This window comes from Dermacentor albipictus, chromosome 3, assembly GCF_038994185.2.
Source record: "Dermacentor albipictus isolate Rhodes 1998 colony chromosome 3, USDA_Dalb.pri_finalv2, whole genome shotgun sequence".
NCBI lineage: Eukaryota > Metazoa > Arthropoda > Arachnida > Ixodida > Ixodidae > Dermacentor > Dermacentor albipictus.
Genome location: NC_091823.1, coordinates 17360949 through 17375739, shown reverse-complemented (window position 1 = coordinate 17375739; position 14791 = coordinate 17360949). Strand labels below are relative to the sequence as shown.

The window sequence follows — 14791 nt, the reverse complement described above, 5'->3', positions numbered from 1 at the left end:
CCTTCGTCGTTGCAGACGCTTGCATACATAACGCGCGAGGGGCGTGGTCGAATTGCTGGAGTGGGTCAAGTCAGTAAAGCTGCAGAATGACAGTGCAGGAAAAGTTTCCAAATTGAATTCTGTGGTTTTACATGCCAGAAGCACGATTTGATCATGAGGCACGCCCTTACTAGGGTGACTCGGCATTAATTTCGACCACCTGGGGTTACTTACCCAATGCGCGTTACACGGACGTCTTTTTTTTTTTTTTTAGCATTTCGCATCCATCGAAATGCAGCCGCCGCGGCCGGGATTTGATCCCCCGACACGGTGATTTAGCAGACGGTGCAGACGCTTTCTGTGAAGCCACACGTATTTGCAAAATATCCACCAAACAGCTGAGGTATAATTCTGCAGCCCAGCGTGCACAGGGAAAGCAACGGATCCGTCTCGTCCACAGCTACCGAGTATACGCGTATGTGCAGACGTCCTTAAATGCCACGGTGACGCCATCAACAGGGGGCATGTACTGAGGTCACGGCAGCCGCCACGTTGCTGCAGGGATAGCACTGTGAAAGGCAGTGCGCTATCTCGGTTCTCTTATCTCAACAGCACTGTGGAAGCAAAAACGGCGTCCATGACGTCACGCGAATACTCGCAATGATAACGAAAATACTGCGTATAGCCTGACTGTGAAGTCACGTAGAAAGCTTACACTTTTCCCTCATAGCACCTCGCTTCAGAAAAACAGTTCATGGCGTTAAGTAACGTCGGTTGGGTTAAACAGAGCGTCGTTCTTCTATATAGTGCGACGTCCGAGCCCAAAGCGCTCATTACTTTTGCGCTGAGTTTATTTATTTCCCCATATTTTCACGAGGCGAACATTACCCGAGTGGTAAGGGCAGCTTGGGGGAAAAGATGGGTTGCGGAATTCGTACTGCTCACACCATCTCGTGACGACAGAAAGGCAGCGAGGGATGGTCCGTCAAAACGCGCATGAAGCCCTTCCCAAAATGCACATCAGGAACGATTTTAAATTACGACCTACACAAATAAACACAATAAAAAGAGCATTTTCAGTATTGTATTTCTTAATGAGGGACGTAATTTTCATCAGTTACTTGATATAATAATTTACAGCGGTGGGAAAGGAGTATCTCAAAAGTTGAAAGCCGTAATTTATGTGCCAACGTCAAGCATGAAAGTTCTCTGTATGTCGCGCAAGATCATGTTGTAAGCTGGGTTTTTTTTTCTTTTTTTTAAACGTGCACTCCGTCTAATTATGAGTCATTGCACGGTGGGTCAATACACAGGTATTAGCAAAATAACGCAAGAGCGAAGGAAGTAATTTATTTATTTATTTTAATATTTATAACACGTACATGAAGAAGTAACACATTATGGACGTACAAGAAACTGAAATGCGCAACTTCAATAACAACCTAGTATTGGAAGATATACACACAAAGCAAGGCGATTAAAGCCATGTATTGGAAAAGCCTTCTAAAATACATAAGTTGTTAATCAGCTCATCACTTAAGAGAAAATACATGTGAAATCGAAACAAATAGTAAACAGAACATAGAGAGTAAATAGTCTACAAGCTCATACAAATTAATGGCAATTTCTAATTTTATTAATATTTCTATATATCTCTCTCATTCTATTTAAGAGATGAGCTGCGACAAAAAGCTTCCACCTCTACCCCCCCACTTTTATTTTTCCTTTTCTTTTTGGTACAGCGAGCGCATGGAGCTCGACTAGAGGACCAATCACTGTTTTAAAAACGTGCCATGTATGTGAACGGTGGTGTTTCGGTTGAACGTATATGGGGTGATCATATTTAAGTTCCCCAGAATTTTTACATATAGCCTGTTGCAGATAACATAATTCTAGTCCTTGAGCTGGATTATTCAGTGAGGCGGATGTTACTTGGGCGAGGAATCGAAACACATACCCAACTATTAAGAAATTCACTAATTAGCTTCTTAATTAAATATATTGCGGCGCTATTGTAATTTACTAATTGTAGCCGGTGAGTCTGCAAGACTCACCGGTTAAAATTTGGAATGAAATTCTTGAAATACTTGGAATGAAATTCCAGAATGACCCCTGTTTGGATACATGCGCCATCAAACTCGCCGTAAAAAATGCTCTCTTGTTCCACTTACCAATTTTTAACAAAATGCTCTTTCATTCATACAAACACATAAGTAACTGGAACACCCGCGTATTCCGTCTAACACTTTAAATCATGTCTCTAAACTGGTGTCATCCTGGAGATTCATTTCAAGTGGATACGTCTTGCAAACGCACCGGTTACAATTAAATAAATAAATATGGGGTTTTACGGTTTTACAGCTGAGGTATAATTCTGCAGCCCAAAACCACTTTCTGATTATGAGGCACGCCGTAGTGGAGGACTCCGGAAATTTCTACCACCTGGGGTTCTTTAACGTGCACCTAAATCTAAGCACACGGGTGTTTTCGCATTTCGCCTCCATCGGAATGTGGCCGCCGTGGCCGGGATTCGATCCCGCGACCTCGTGCACCGGTTACAATTGTAAATTGCAGTAAGTGCCATGATGTAATTAAGTAATACGCTAATTACCATTTTTAATTATGTGCATGTGTTTAGATTTATCGTGCTACTGTTGTCCGCCTCTTCCAATAATCCAGCTCAAAAACAAGAATTATCCTAGCTGTCGCAGGCGATCTTTTACAATTCTAGAAAGGCTTAAATATGATAACCCGGTAGATAAGATAACGCCAACGAGCATATCTCGAAAGCTGAAAATAAAATGGTTTGAAGTATATATCAGTGAGCAGTATTCGCGACGTTGTCCGCAGACAATACTTCTTCAAGAATATCAAGCGGTCGATTTCGTATATGGAACGGCCATTTTGAAGCAGAAGGGAAGAGCGCTGCTTGATTACCACGAGCACAATTAGGCTGCCAGGTGGATGTCTCGAGCACGCATAATTACCACGAATACATTTAATGGACATCTTAATCGAGCACATTAGGGCACGATAGCGCCGAACTTGAAATCGATTGTTATTTAACTTCATGTACTTACGCCATACATAGCCAATTTCTGAGGTTTTCGCAACAAGCGCAAGCCTTCAGGCACCCTTCGTCAAGGCCGGCGCAAAATTATCCTAATTATAAGCTGCGTTAGACAGGATTGTCGCCAGCCTAATGTCGCGCGATTTCGTATTACGACGAGCGTGGTGAATAGCAGCAGTGGGTTCGGCCTACAGGCTGGCAATAAAGATTATGGCTTGCTTTGAGTAACAAATACGGGTCTTCGTGAAGGCGTTGTCGATTGTGCGGTCTCACGTATACTGGAACCGTTTGTCGTTTTTCCCCTCATTTTCACTCCGGTGCTATGAAACTGAATTACGGTGTAAGACTATATATAGTTCACGCGAGAGAGAGGCGCGGAGATGTTTTGTGTGGAGGGAGGATGGAATTGTGCTTGAATGGGTCACGGCAGTTCACGCGAGAGAGAGGCGCGGAGATGTTTTGTGTGGAGGGAGGATGGAATTGTGCTTGAATGGGTCACGGCATGAACTGAACGGATCACTGCACTGCTTAAGTACTGTAACACCAACTTCCATAATGATCCGTCTGAATCTCCATGCGATAACGGCCAGAAGTTCAGGCACTGACTAAGCGTTCTAGAAGACTTTCACACGCTTCTTATCGCCGCCTTTCAATCTAAAGGCGCGACTTTCCACTGTTGACAGCCCGTCCCCCTACCACTTTTTTCCCCTCGCCGGTCTTTTTTTTATTATTTTTTTAGCTTATAACAGCAGTCAGATTGTTCCACAACATACGATTGCTCGCCTTCAGCTCTTGTTTGCTTCTTCGTGTTAAGATTTTCTCTCGCCAACCGATACCACTTCACTGTAGCTCACTAAATGGCACCCGCGTTGAAGTTTCAAAGGCAAGCGTGCCCTACCAAGGAGAGAAGAAATATAAAAATAAGAACGTGCAAGTTTACAACAGCAAAACCGATGGATTACCCATAGGGTAGTCATCATGTTTGTCTGCGTGATTCGAGCTTCGACGTATGATACACCGCCTTCTGTAATGAAAGGAAAATAATTTTACCCCTTCATGAAATTTCTGTCAACTATTGTATTTTGCTGGGAAATCAGTTCTGTGAAAGCCGAAAAGGTGTAGGAAAGTTTATGAAAGGGAAAGATTATCATCCATCCTGACTGTAGCACGAAGCTGCAAAAGAAACCCATACGTTTTTCTCAGAGAACTAAAGGAAACATTGCCATCCAATCGATTTAGCACGAAACTAGAAAGGAAACTCATACGGATTTTTCCGGAAGGATTCTACTGAGAAACCCGTATGGGTTTCCTCTGTAAGTTCGTGTGAAAGTCGGGAGGATGACAATTTTCCCCTTTGATTGTATTTTACTGTGCATGTGTATGAATTTTCAAGAAACTCGTAAAAATTTGAAACTGGTAAATATACTTGACAAGTCACCAAGTTGGTAAGAGTTAAGTAAACACAGCGATGACAAATATATGGAGAAAGCGCACGAAAAAGAAAACCGAGCAAACAAACAAGGAAATTCTTTGGAATGAGTTTGGGCTGGAAGGGACATCGTTTGTGTACAATTGCAAAACAGAATAATGAACATGAAATGAGAAATGTATTACACAGAAATAAGTGAAATAAGTACTATATGCATGGTAACTGAAATGACCAATGCATGTTTTTTTTTTCTTTCTCTCTCTGAGTGCACAATTTGCACTTGCTTCCAAGCACTTATGCCATCGCTATATGCGCTTTCCTGCCAACTTTTTGTTACGGCTGACTGGAAAATAACGTGAGCGCGTATGTTGCCAAGTTTGCATTTTCTGTCTTTATTCTTTTTTTTTACTACGGCTGATTTCCCGAAGAGCTGTTCGTGTTTCGTTTTCATGAGTGACGTCCTTCGCTGTATTGCAAGATGCATTCCCCATACTATTTCGTTTTGTGTAGATAATCTCTTTAATGGTCATCTCACAGAATATCAACTACTTAAGACGATGCTTGGCTCTGAAAAAAAAACGCATTTGCTTGTACTACAGCTGTATCCAGCCGTCACGTAGCCGTGAAGCATCGCTTGCGTGCACGGCAGAACAGTATAAGCGACCCGTGCAGGATTCCACCGGGGCGCTTGGCACAGACACGCGGAAGGCTGACCACGATGTATGTCGGCATGTTCAATCGCAGTGAACTTTACGCACCAGTTAAAAACGAAAAACTAAATGTTCAATGTATTTTCAGTACACCCTAGCAAGAAATTGTAACAGACCAAAGAGGCGGGAAACATGATAAATAATTTAGGATAATACAAGACAATTTCATTGAAGCGTCAAGAGGCGCATTTATTTTTCTTTCTTAGTAGATCATAACAGAGCAGTCACTTTAGATTATTAGCGCGACCGCCGAGTAATTGTAGAATAAGTGTGGAATTTGACAGCATGGTTTGGATCGCCATGTTTTCCGGCTCTTCAATTTTAAATCCATCGAAATCAAACAATCGGGCTGTCGGTTCCTGGCCACGTACGTACCGAGGGTTTGGGATGACCACTTACACGTCACGGCATTGCCAAGCAAATGATGGTTCAGTAGATTACTTAGACACTAAATTTTTATTCAAGCGAGTGTCTTTCCGCGCTGCTGCCATTCGCCTGTGGCCGGACAGAAGTGTTTTAGCGTCCCTCGCTTCTTGAACGCATGTTGTCGAACTCGCCGCAACGACAGCGACTGAGTAGTAACAATAATATTATATCACTATATTAAATACTTAAGTATTTATTACTTTACTCAGTTGTAGATTACGACTTTTCTGCGGTCATAATTGGATTGTCATCCGCAGATGCCTCGCACTCGCACTCGCGTGTGGTTAAACTTGGCCGGTTCATAGCTTCTGGAGCGCGAAAGAAACATCGTGAGAAAACATGGCCAAGTAGTGAAAAGACTAGTCTCCCGCGATGATACGCTACCGTGACGCATCAACCTATCGGTTAAGAACTGAACTCGTATCGCAACACACGCCCACTTTACAGCGAGGACGCCGTTGACGTTCAAAAAGGGCTGCACGCGTTTGACTCCGCCAGAACAAACATGCACAGTATTACGTTCGTAAAAAACAGTGCACTGGAAGCCGAGGAGCAAAGCCACGCAGTGGAGAGAGAAAGAAACTTGGCAGGAGGTGACAGAAATGGCCGGACACAATAGTTAGCAGTGCTAAGCATAGGGAACATACGATTCACTTTCAAGCCACTTTCTTCTACTGGGTGCCCCTTCCTGTTTTTACACACAAAGCCCTCTTCCTAGGGTTGTTTTTTTTTTCCCCCCCTTTTAAAAAGTTGTAAGCTGGAGGAGAGGGAGAGCAGGGGAGCGATCGCCCGTCCGCAGGAATTCGAGACCCCCCGACACGGCAAACGTCATAATCTCTAGTGGAGAGGGCATCGTAGAAGAGAAAGCGTCTCTCATAGGAAAGGGGGTGGTTTTGCGGGCGAGGGCCATGGTGAAAAGGGAAAACGTGGTGAAGGCGACGAACAACTCTGGCTGCCGGTACGTTCGCTTGCAAAGCAGCCCACGTCGCATGTGCGGAAACGAGGATCAAACGAAGAGGGGAGTGAAGAAAGGGTGAGGTAGCGCTCTCGCTTCCGATTGGATGCCTCGAGATCACATGTCTCAGTGGTGGTGTATATGCGTCAACCAGGGACTGCGTAAAAGAAAGAAAGCGCTGCCGGTGACCGCGTCTCGCTAGAGTTGGGTTGCAAGCGCGCACGCGCTGTGGATTTTTGAGAAACACTATCTGTGCTTCGTGCGTTGGGCATTCGTCGGCCAGTCGTCCACGCGACCGACACACAGGATCGAGGCGACGACCTGCTACACCGGTGCACTCGAACATGGAAGGCGAATCTGAAATCGCGGAGTTTTTCGCCGGCACTAGCGTCTTCCTCACTGGGATCACTGGATTTCTCGGCAAGGTGAGCTTGATTCTCCTCTTGCGAAAACACTTTCGATTTTGCGCCGCGCTCAGGGCACCCCTTCAACGAATCACATCTGCGTCCACCAGCTGACGTGTCTGCAAAAATTTCTCGATGACTAAGCTACGAGTCAGTGCATTTTCGCTTCACAGTATAAGTCACGCTTTTCTTTTTTTGCGAGTGGTGTAGATAATGCTTATCTGCGTTCAAACGCCTTTCCGAAGCTTCTGACCCTGTATTTCGTGTTGGTGGTTCGTCGCCGCTCTAGAGAAGCCGGCGTGTTTGCAGCGAACATCGTTGAACTACTCGTGCGAGCAGCCGCCACGTTGCGGCGACCATGTGCTGCTGACACGGACCCCCGGATATTTCGCCGCAAGATGCATTCCGGCAAACTTCGCGTCCATTGTATTTCTCATTTGCGTCCATAGTTAGAATGTTTCTTCCAGATCGCACTGTGTTTTTATATACGCGTGCAGGACATTTACGACAAGGTGATCAACAGAACGAGGTCGTCATACCTGTAAGCGCGCTGTCAAGCGGTCTCTTCGAAAAAAGATGTTTTTTATATCTTCGATATTTATGTATCAACAGCTGCTTCTACGATCCTGGATGGTTTTACTTCCTGCACTGTTGCCGTCTACCTTGCATGTTGACTTGTAAGTAGCATGTATATGTCGTAGTAGCTACAATAAACGTGTGCACCCGGCTGAACTTTGCTGACTGCTGCTACTTTAACCACAAACGATCCTCACGCGCCGGTTTGCTGCTTTTCTTCTGCACCCATGTTATATCGCTGCTTCTAATGCGGTCGAATGACTTCGACACATGCATGTCAACAGGCTGCGCATCGGTTCGTCGCTTCCAGCATGGCTGTCAGTGGCACCTTAGTGACAGCTTCTTTTACGCGTTTGTCAGCAGCCGGGCACGCTCTAACAAGGCTTCTCGAAGGTGCACGGCGATCGCCGTGTGCGCGCCGTCGCTTCACTTTATTGCCATGACCGCATGGATGCGCCAGCCAATGCCCGGCGTCGCGCTCACAACGCTCTTGCCTCTGTTTCTCCAACTCCCTCTTCGGCATACACGATCTGCCTTCTTGTTTGCTTCAGGCTTCAGCGTGGCCTCCTCTGTTCTTGTTGAGGTTTCCAGTCGCCAGCGCCACCTACCTCTCTCCGGTGGTGTCGCCACGCTCCACACCTGCTTAGGGTGCCTCGGTGTGCGCGCTCCCCTCCGCACCGAGGCACCCTACACCCGCTGCTCAGGATTACACCGTGGCTTGAGACGAAAAGAGGGAGCGAAGAACCTGTTTCGACCCGTCGGTCCCATGCGCCTCTTGGTTTTCTGACGAGGGAAAAATTGCCAGAGGGCAGCGGTGTCATCCATCTCTTTGCTTTCAGCATCCACCCTCCGTCCACTTCTTTATTTTTTCAAACGTTAGTTCGGTGTACCGTGCTCGCCGTTGACATGCACGTCCTTTTGGTGCCTGAGCGGTCGTCTGTGTGCTTATTTCGACGATGTCCCGAGAGTCGTGGTTCCCGCAGCCCTTCTGCGAAACAAGCCTCTTTTTCAAAAGCTTGGCCGATGCATATCTGACGACCGCTTCCCCTGTTGAGGGTGAAGAGGTCGTTCCTTCGTCTTGGCAACACCTGAATATTTGCACACATGGCACTGCATAACGCTAACATCACGCCCAGTGCCGGCAGCACTCGTCATCCTTCCCGGTTCTGTCTGTTCCTTGACTTTTCTTGCAAGGAGTCTTCGAACTTGAGCGCATATTCGCAAATGGAGCGGGGGCGGGAGGGGGGGCGGTTGCTTTAATGAAAGAAAAGGCTATATTGGAAGGCTATATATGTCGAGTGCTTTCACCCTCATTAAACAGTTGAAGTAGCGCCCGTGGTGTTGTCGTCTTTCTTGTGTGTGTTGTTTTTTGGCGCAAAATCTTTTCAGTATGCAAGATCACCAACTAGCCCAGCAGTTAACCCTTCTAAAAACAGTTGTCATCCTGCCTACAGTAGCACGAAGCTACATAGCTATGAAAGAAACGTTCCCAGTTGCAGAATTCGTCATGGCGAAGGGATCGGACAAGGGAACAATGCATTGCTGGAGAAGCCGCTCTGCACCAGACGATCTTTCATCTTACTCTCTGTTATAGAGCTGTGGGGTGGGTCTTGTTTACCCTAAACGTTTCCTGGGCACAATGGACACGCGGCAGACTTGAAGTGTGTTCTGGCCACAGGTGCAAACCAATTCCCTGGAATTTCTCAGAAAGGCGTTCATCTGAGCACAGTACGGAAATTTTCACAGAAAAAGCAATTCGTGATGGTGCATTGACAGGTCCCCGCTGGCATCATTTAAATAAGCTTAGCGGAGATTTGGTGGGCGAAGCTTCGGCATTCGACTGCCGCCATACAAGAAGTCGATTATCTCCGACGCCGTGAAAAGGGGGGAGGGGGGCATTGTGGGAAAGCACACAATTTATTAGTCACAGAATCCCGCAGTTCTTATCCTAGTCTCGCGTACGCGGTAGAAGACATAGTAGATAGAGAGTGTGAAGCTTTTCGACGATTAGCCGACGTAAATACTGATCGGCCACCTTCCGGCCACCGGAAGCCAACACAGGATACCACACCACCTTTGTTCCAAACCTGCAAATTTGCTCATTTCTGTGCACCACCTAATCCTCGGGCGTCCTTCAACTGGAACACATTTCCTTTCCCTCGGCACCCACGTCCGCTACTCTAATGAGGCATTGGTTATTTGTACCATGCATTATATAACATTAATAATAATATCTTTATCAATTATGGACAACTACATTTTTGGGCCTGCCAAAGCCACAAAGGACATGGGTGGCGGGTCACAAAGTCTACAATAAAATATTCGACAGCAGTCAGCTGAAAAAGAATGTTTAGTGATAGAACTACACAAAAAGAAGTACGACTCAAGTGCGCTGCAAACTTTAAAGTAAGCAATTATAAATAAAATATGCACAGAGAAGAGATGTATGAAATGTTTCATAATTTTTTCGGAGAGTTAGCCCGAAGGCTTCTGCAGGCAACGTACTAAACATATAAGGCATGTAATAGCCTCTAATCCGTTGGGCATACGTGGTACGTGCACGGACTACACTAAGGGATACAGTTCACGACAATGCATGTAGGACCTGCAGAACTTTTGCTACCACAAATAGTTAAAACAAACAGTTTTAGTAAAGAGGCTCAATGTCTGGCATACGTAGAAAAGAAAACACAGGCACGTTACCGCTTTTCTGCAGGCCCATATATTACTGAAGCTAAAATTCTTTTGAGCACATTGACTATTTTGCTTCGCCATTCTACAGAACAAAACTAAAAGCAACAAATGCCATACCGCACTACACAACATGCCAAAGAGTATACAATTTATTTGCTCGCTTATAAAGGTCGAAGTGTCTTTATAGAGTAAACAGGAAAAGTTTCTTAATCGCTCACAAACGTAGGCCAGATGGCCCTTTTCGAGCTATTATTAAACCGGAATGCTCTTGACCACAAACTAGCAGAACGAAGTATTGTTCCCATTCAACAGCTTTATTGCCGCCGTACCTTGTTGCACATGCATCTTTTTACTCTGCCCATCGGTGGTGAGTGCTATCGAATGGCAATAACCACGGTGGCAACAGCACATCCCTTCTCGGTGGCCAGCTGAGGGGTATGGGGAAGATATGACGACACAATATCTCCCAAGTAATTCCTCGAAAGCCTTTTTGTTCGCACTTCCCTCTTGGGGGAGAGAAAAACAGTATCGTAGGGCAGCAAGTAATGCAGGCTGCTCGTACGAGACTGAGTGCAGGATCTGCGGTGTTATCGTTAGTCTTTGCATTTCTGACGTAATTTTCTTCTTTCCAAGCCGACTCGGGGTCTGTCTGACTAACGGGCAGAGTTCTTTATTAAGCATGAAATGCTTTTAGCTCCCGTTGTCGGCGACCTTCAAGTGACCTTAAGCCACAAGCCAGAGCCGTTATACGGGCATTCAAACGCGAACATTCGCTAAGTATGGACAGCTGGGCTACATTCGGGCAATTTGCGAGACCGAAAAGAGATCATCCAGCCAGCCAGTGAAGACCGCACTACACACCCTAGTTACGTCCCAAATATATTACAAAAACATTTCTTCCGAGTTCTTCCAAATGTTTGTTCACAACATCACTCAAGCTGTAACTTCTAATACGCTGACGTTTTATTTGTCATTTCCAATAGCGACGTTCAAAAGACAGATACAGGGCGCTATACACTTGATTGTCGTCTTTTGGCGCTGAGTGCTATTTTCAACGCCAGTGGTCCGCGAGTCGTGAATAGCTGTTTGACCGAGACGAGACTTGCAATGAGGTTCTGTCCGAGACAGGAAACTGTTGCGTCCATATGGGCCAGTGCACAGTATGGCGTGGTGCGGTGTGGTTTGGTGGGGTGCGCCGGTACGAACATGCACTAGACCCATATTAAAATTGTGGCTAGTATCATTCCCAACCAATCTACCTTGCCGGTTGCCATTTCATGCTTACATTTACTCTCGCTGACGGGAGAGCTTGGTTATTATTATTATTATTATTATTATTATTATTGTTGTTGTTGTTGTTGTTGTTGTTGTTGTTGTTGTTGTTGTTGTTGTTGTTGTTGTTGTTGTTGTTGTTGTTGTTGTTGTTGTTGTTGAAGAACGGCCTTGCTAAGCAGTCAACTTACATACGAGGGTGAATGGAAAAGTCTTCGCCCCTATTTTTCGAGCCACATTACGGCTGTAAATGCGAAGTCAACGCATCCATTCCCAACGGTGGACCTTTCTTGGACCTGCCCGGTCTCATCTGCCGGTAGCTAAGCGGCACGGCGCTGCTGTCAGTTGTTGAAGATGGTGGTTGTGCTTCACACGTCCACGGCGAACGAGCAACGAAGTGTGATTCGTTTTCTATCGAGAAAGGGACGAACGTCCATCGAAATCCACAGAGAAATGCAGCCCATGCGGCCACAATCAAGGTGTCTCGATTTGAGAAGTGTGAGGTGGTGGCGTTGCGAGTTCGCAAAAGGCCCTGAAGTGAGCGTTCGGGTGCGTCGCTGACCACCAAAAAGCACCGGTCATCTCACCGGGAGACTCTGGACCACCCACCACGCAGTCCGAACCTCGCCCCTCGTGATTGCCTCGTTTTTGGTCCGCTGAAGAAGTTCCTGACCGTACAGCGATTAACGTGCAACAATGAAGCCAAGACGGTGGTACCATAGCCAGCCGGACGAATTCTACTCCAAAGGCGTCTCACGTTTAGTGCTGCGATGGGACGAATGGGGTCTGAACCGGTATGGGGACAATGGGGAAAAATGATGTAAGGTACGTAGAATAATACGTATATTTGTAATTACCTGTATGTAACTTACTTTCACTAATAAAAAAATAGGGACAAAGACTTTCTGATTCGCCCTCGTATTTTTTACGGAAAGCCCCAACGTCACTGGAATGCTAAGCACATTTTGCAACGCTGCGTTGCGATTAGTGAATGCTTGTTCTTCCTGAGAGCCGATATTACTCGTTCATTACTGCCGTCGTCGCGCTTATGGTCCAGGCCCCAGCGTCGTTTCCACAAGCATTGCTTTCCCTATGTGAGGCAACAAATGTGACTCACGTCACGCAATCGAATTTACCTTGTGCGCAGATTCCCGCAGCTGCGTGCGTCCACTGAGCCAGGCCCTTTCCGTCTCCGAATTTCGTTTACGGCGCTTCCTTCCTCACGTTTGTGATTTGCTCTCGGCCTTATCGCCGCCTCTTATTGGCTGCGACCCAAACGGTCGCGTGCTCATTCGCAACTGCTATGGAACTCGCTACGTACTCATGCTATCCGGTGACTCTCTTTGCTGAGGCCTACTCGTGAGGAGTCCATAAACAACGGTGCAAGACTCGCTGTGACCGCACGAGTGAAACATTTCTAACAATCGAGGCATTTGGTATAATTAATGACACTTGTAAGATAGCTCGAAAAGGACGCACTAAGCCTAGCTTGGCTCGCTGTTTGTCGCGATATATAATGTTTCATCAAGTGCCATGGTTTTGAGCCGCTCACCGTGAGGGCAGACTCCACGTTGCGCGTCGGTTTTAATAAACCAATGAACGCAAGACTTTGAGTATTTGACACACGACAAGGCTTCTAACTAGCTTGATTAATGCACCGAGCTTTCCTGCTCTTCCGTGTGGCAGCACCCCAGCATGACCAAAACTGTCCAGCGTTGTCATTACCCTTACCGGCGTGTCCAGCTGGCAGCCCCCACTTCCCGTGATCCATTTATTACATGCATCGCGTGCACTTGTCAGTGGCAGCATGGTTCAGACTGCTTTAGCCTACGAGATCAAGACGATGCGCATTAAATAATGAGTACGTACACTTCTAAATGTAACCCTAATGGACCAGTTTCCAAACTCGTGGTGACTTCTAGAGCCAGAATCTTAAATGTGCCTCGCCGTGTGGTTGGAAAACGCGTGTTCCCGGCAGTAAATGCGCTAAGGGACACTCACACAATCGATGCGTATATAGCGTCGAGCAGGACTTGTTTTTTGTCACATTCAGTATAGGCTCATCTTCGCATAAATGGCACTAAACAAGGCAATCCATGGTAGTTATTTGCAAAAATCTGGAGTAGGCTGCCCAGCAAGGTTGCTTTTCAACAAAAGCTATCTCTCGTACACTATACTACATTTCTCCCCCACTCAGCTACCGATAGGAAATCTATTGTTGCCATCCAACAAACTTACATGTTGCGGAAATCCCGCACAGAAAAGACGGGTGTGCCAGGTTCGGTGATGGTAAAGGAGAATCTTTTGAACGGGAACAATACTTCGTTCTACGTTCTATGAGTCTGTGTAGAGAGTATATTGAACGGAAAATACTTTTCTCACGCGTGCGTAGCAACATTTTTTCCAAATGGTATGTTGGTGCCAGAAGTGTGAGGGCCATATTTAGTATTCAGCATGACCCCCCACGTGAATACTGCACGTGCCTATTAGCTCGCCCCCCCCCCCCCTTCTTTTTTCTCGCCGCGGGACAGTTATGATGCCCCGCGGCTTTTCTCTTCCCATTCCCAAACAATACATACTACTACACACGAGAGTGCCCGGCAAGTAGCTGCACGGCCAAAGGTATTTTCTGTATATCGGCAAGTAATTTGTTCTAGCCCTGGAGGCGCGTTATGGGCATTCGTTCTGTCTCAGCCGCTCGCTGTGAGTGAGACGCACCTCGCTAACTCTCATTTTCGGGCCACTTGTCACACCGATCATGAGTCTCCGTTCGCAACACACACATACCAAGCAGGCACGGCCTAGGCCCACGACCTCTGAACGACTTTCGACCGCCACTTGTGCCAGCGAAAGCAGGCGCACGATAGGCGACGCGGGCGCGGAATGTTCAATTGCGGCGCGGTATACTAATGTAGACCGGGCGGAGAGGGAGCTCGTCCGATTCCGTCGACGCCGACCAAGGGCGTCTGCGGAGAAAGCGTCTCTCTTTTATTTCTCTCGTACGGACCTTGAACGGCAGGTTTAACCAAGCCGAATTATGCCGATGGCCGGCGATAGGGTCCGGCCGTGATCGAAGGCTTGTGACGTCACCGGAAGCAGATTAATAAAAAAACTGCGCACGACAAAGGTATATATATATTTGCGGTACTGGTTCTTTCCGCGAGTTCTTCATGAGGCAAGGATTTATTTATACCACATTGCCGAGCGGCCCTGATGTATGTCTGCCAATGAGAACTGCTTGTTTATTTCTTAGATTTCGTCTTCTTTCCTCCATGG

General features: G+C 46.5%; 1 protein-coding gene across 1 annotated transcript in view; it reads left to right on the top strand.

Annotated features, from left to right (window-relative positions):
• Positions 1 to 6728: 6728 nt before the first annotated feature.
• The window catches only part of LOC135896945 (putative fatty acyl-CoA reductase CG5065), a 37808-nt gene continuing 29745 nt past the window's right edge, over positions 6729 to 14791 (top strand). The window contains exon 1 of the mRNA XM_065425489.2: positions 6729 to 6994. Within this exon, the coding sequence (XP_065281561.2) occupies positions 6914 to 6994 (81 nt within the window). The 5' untranslated portion in view covers positions 6729 to 6913. The remainder of the gene's footprint in view (positions 6995 to 14791) is intronic.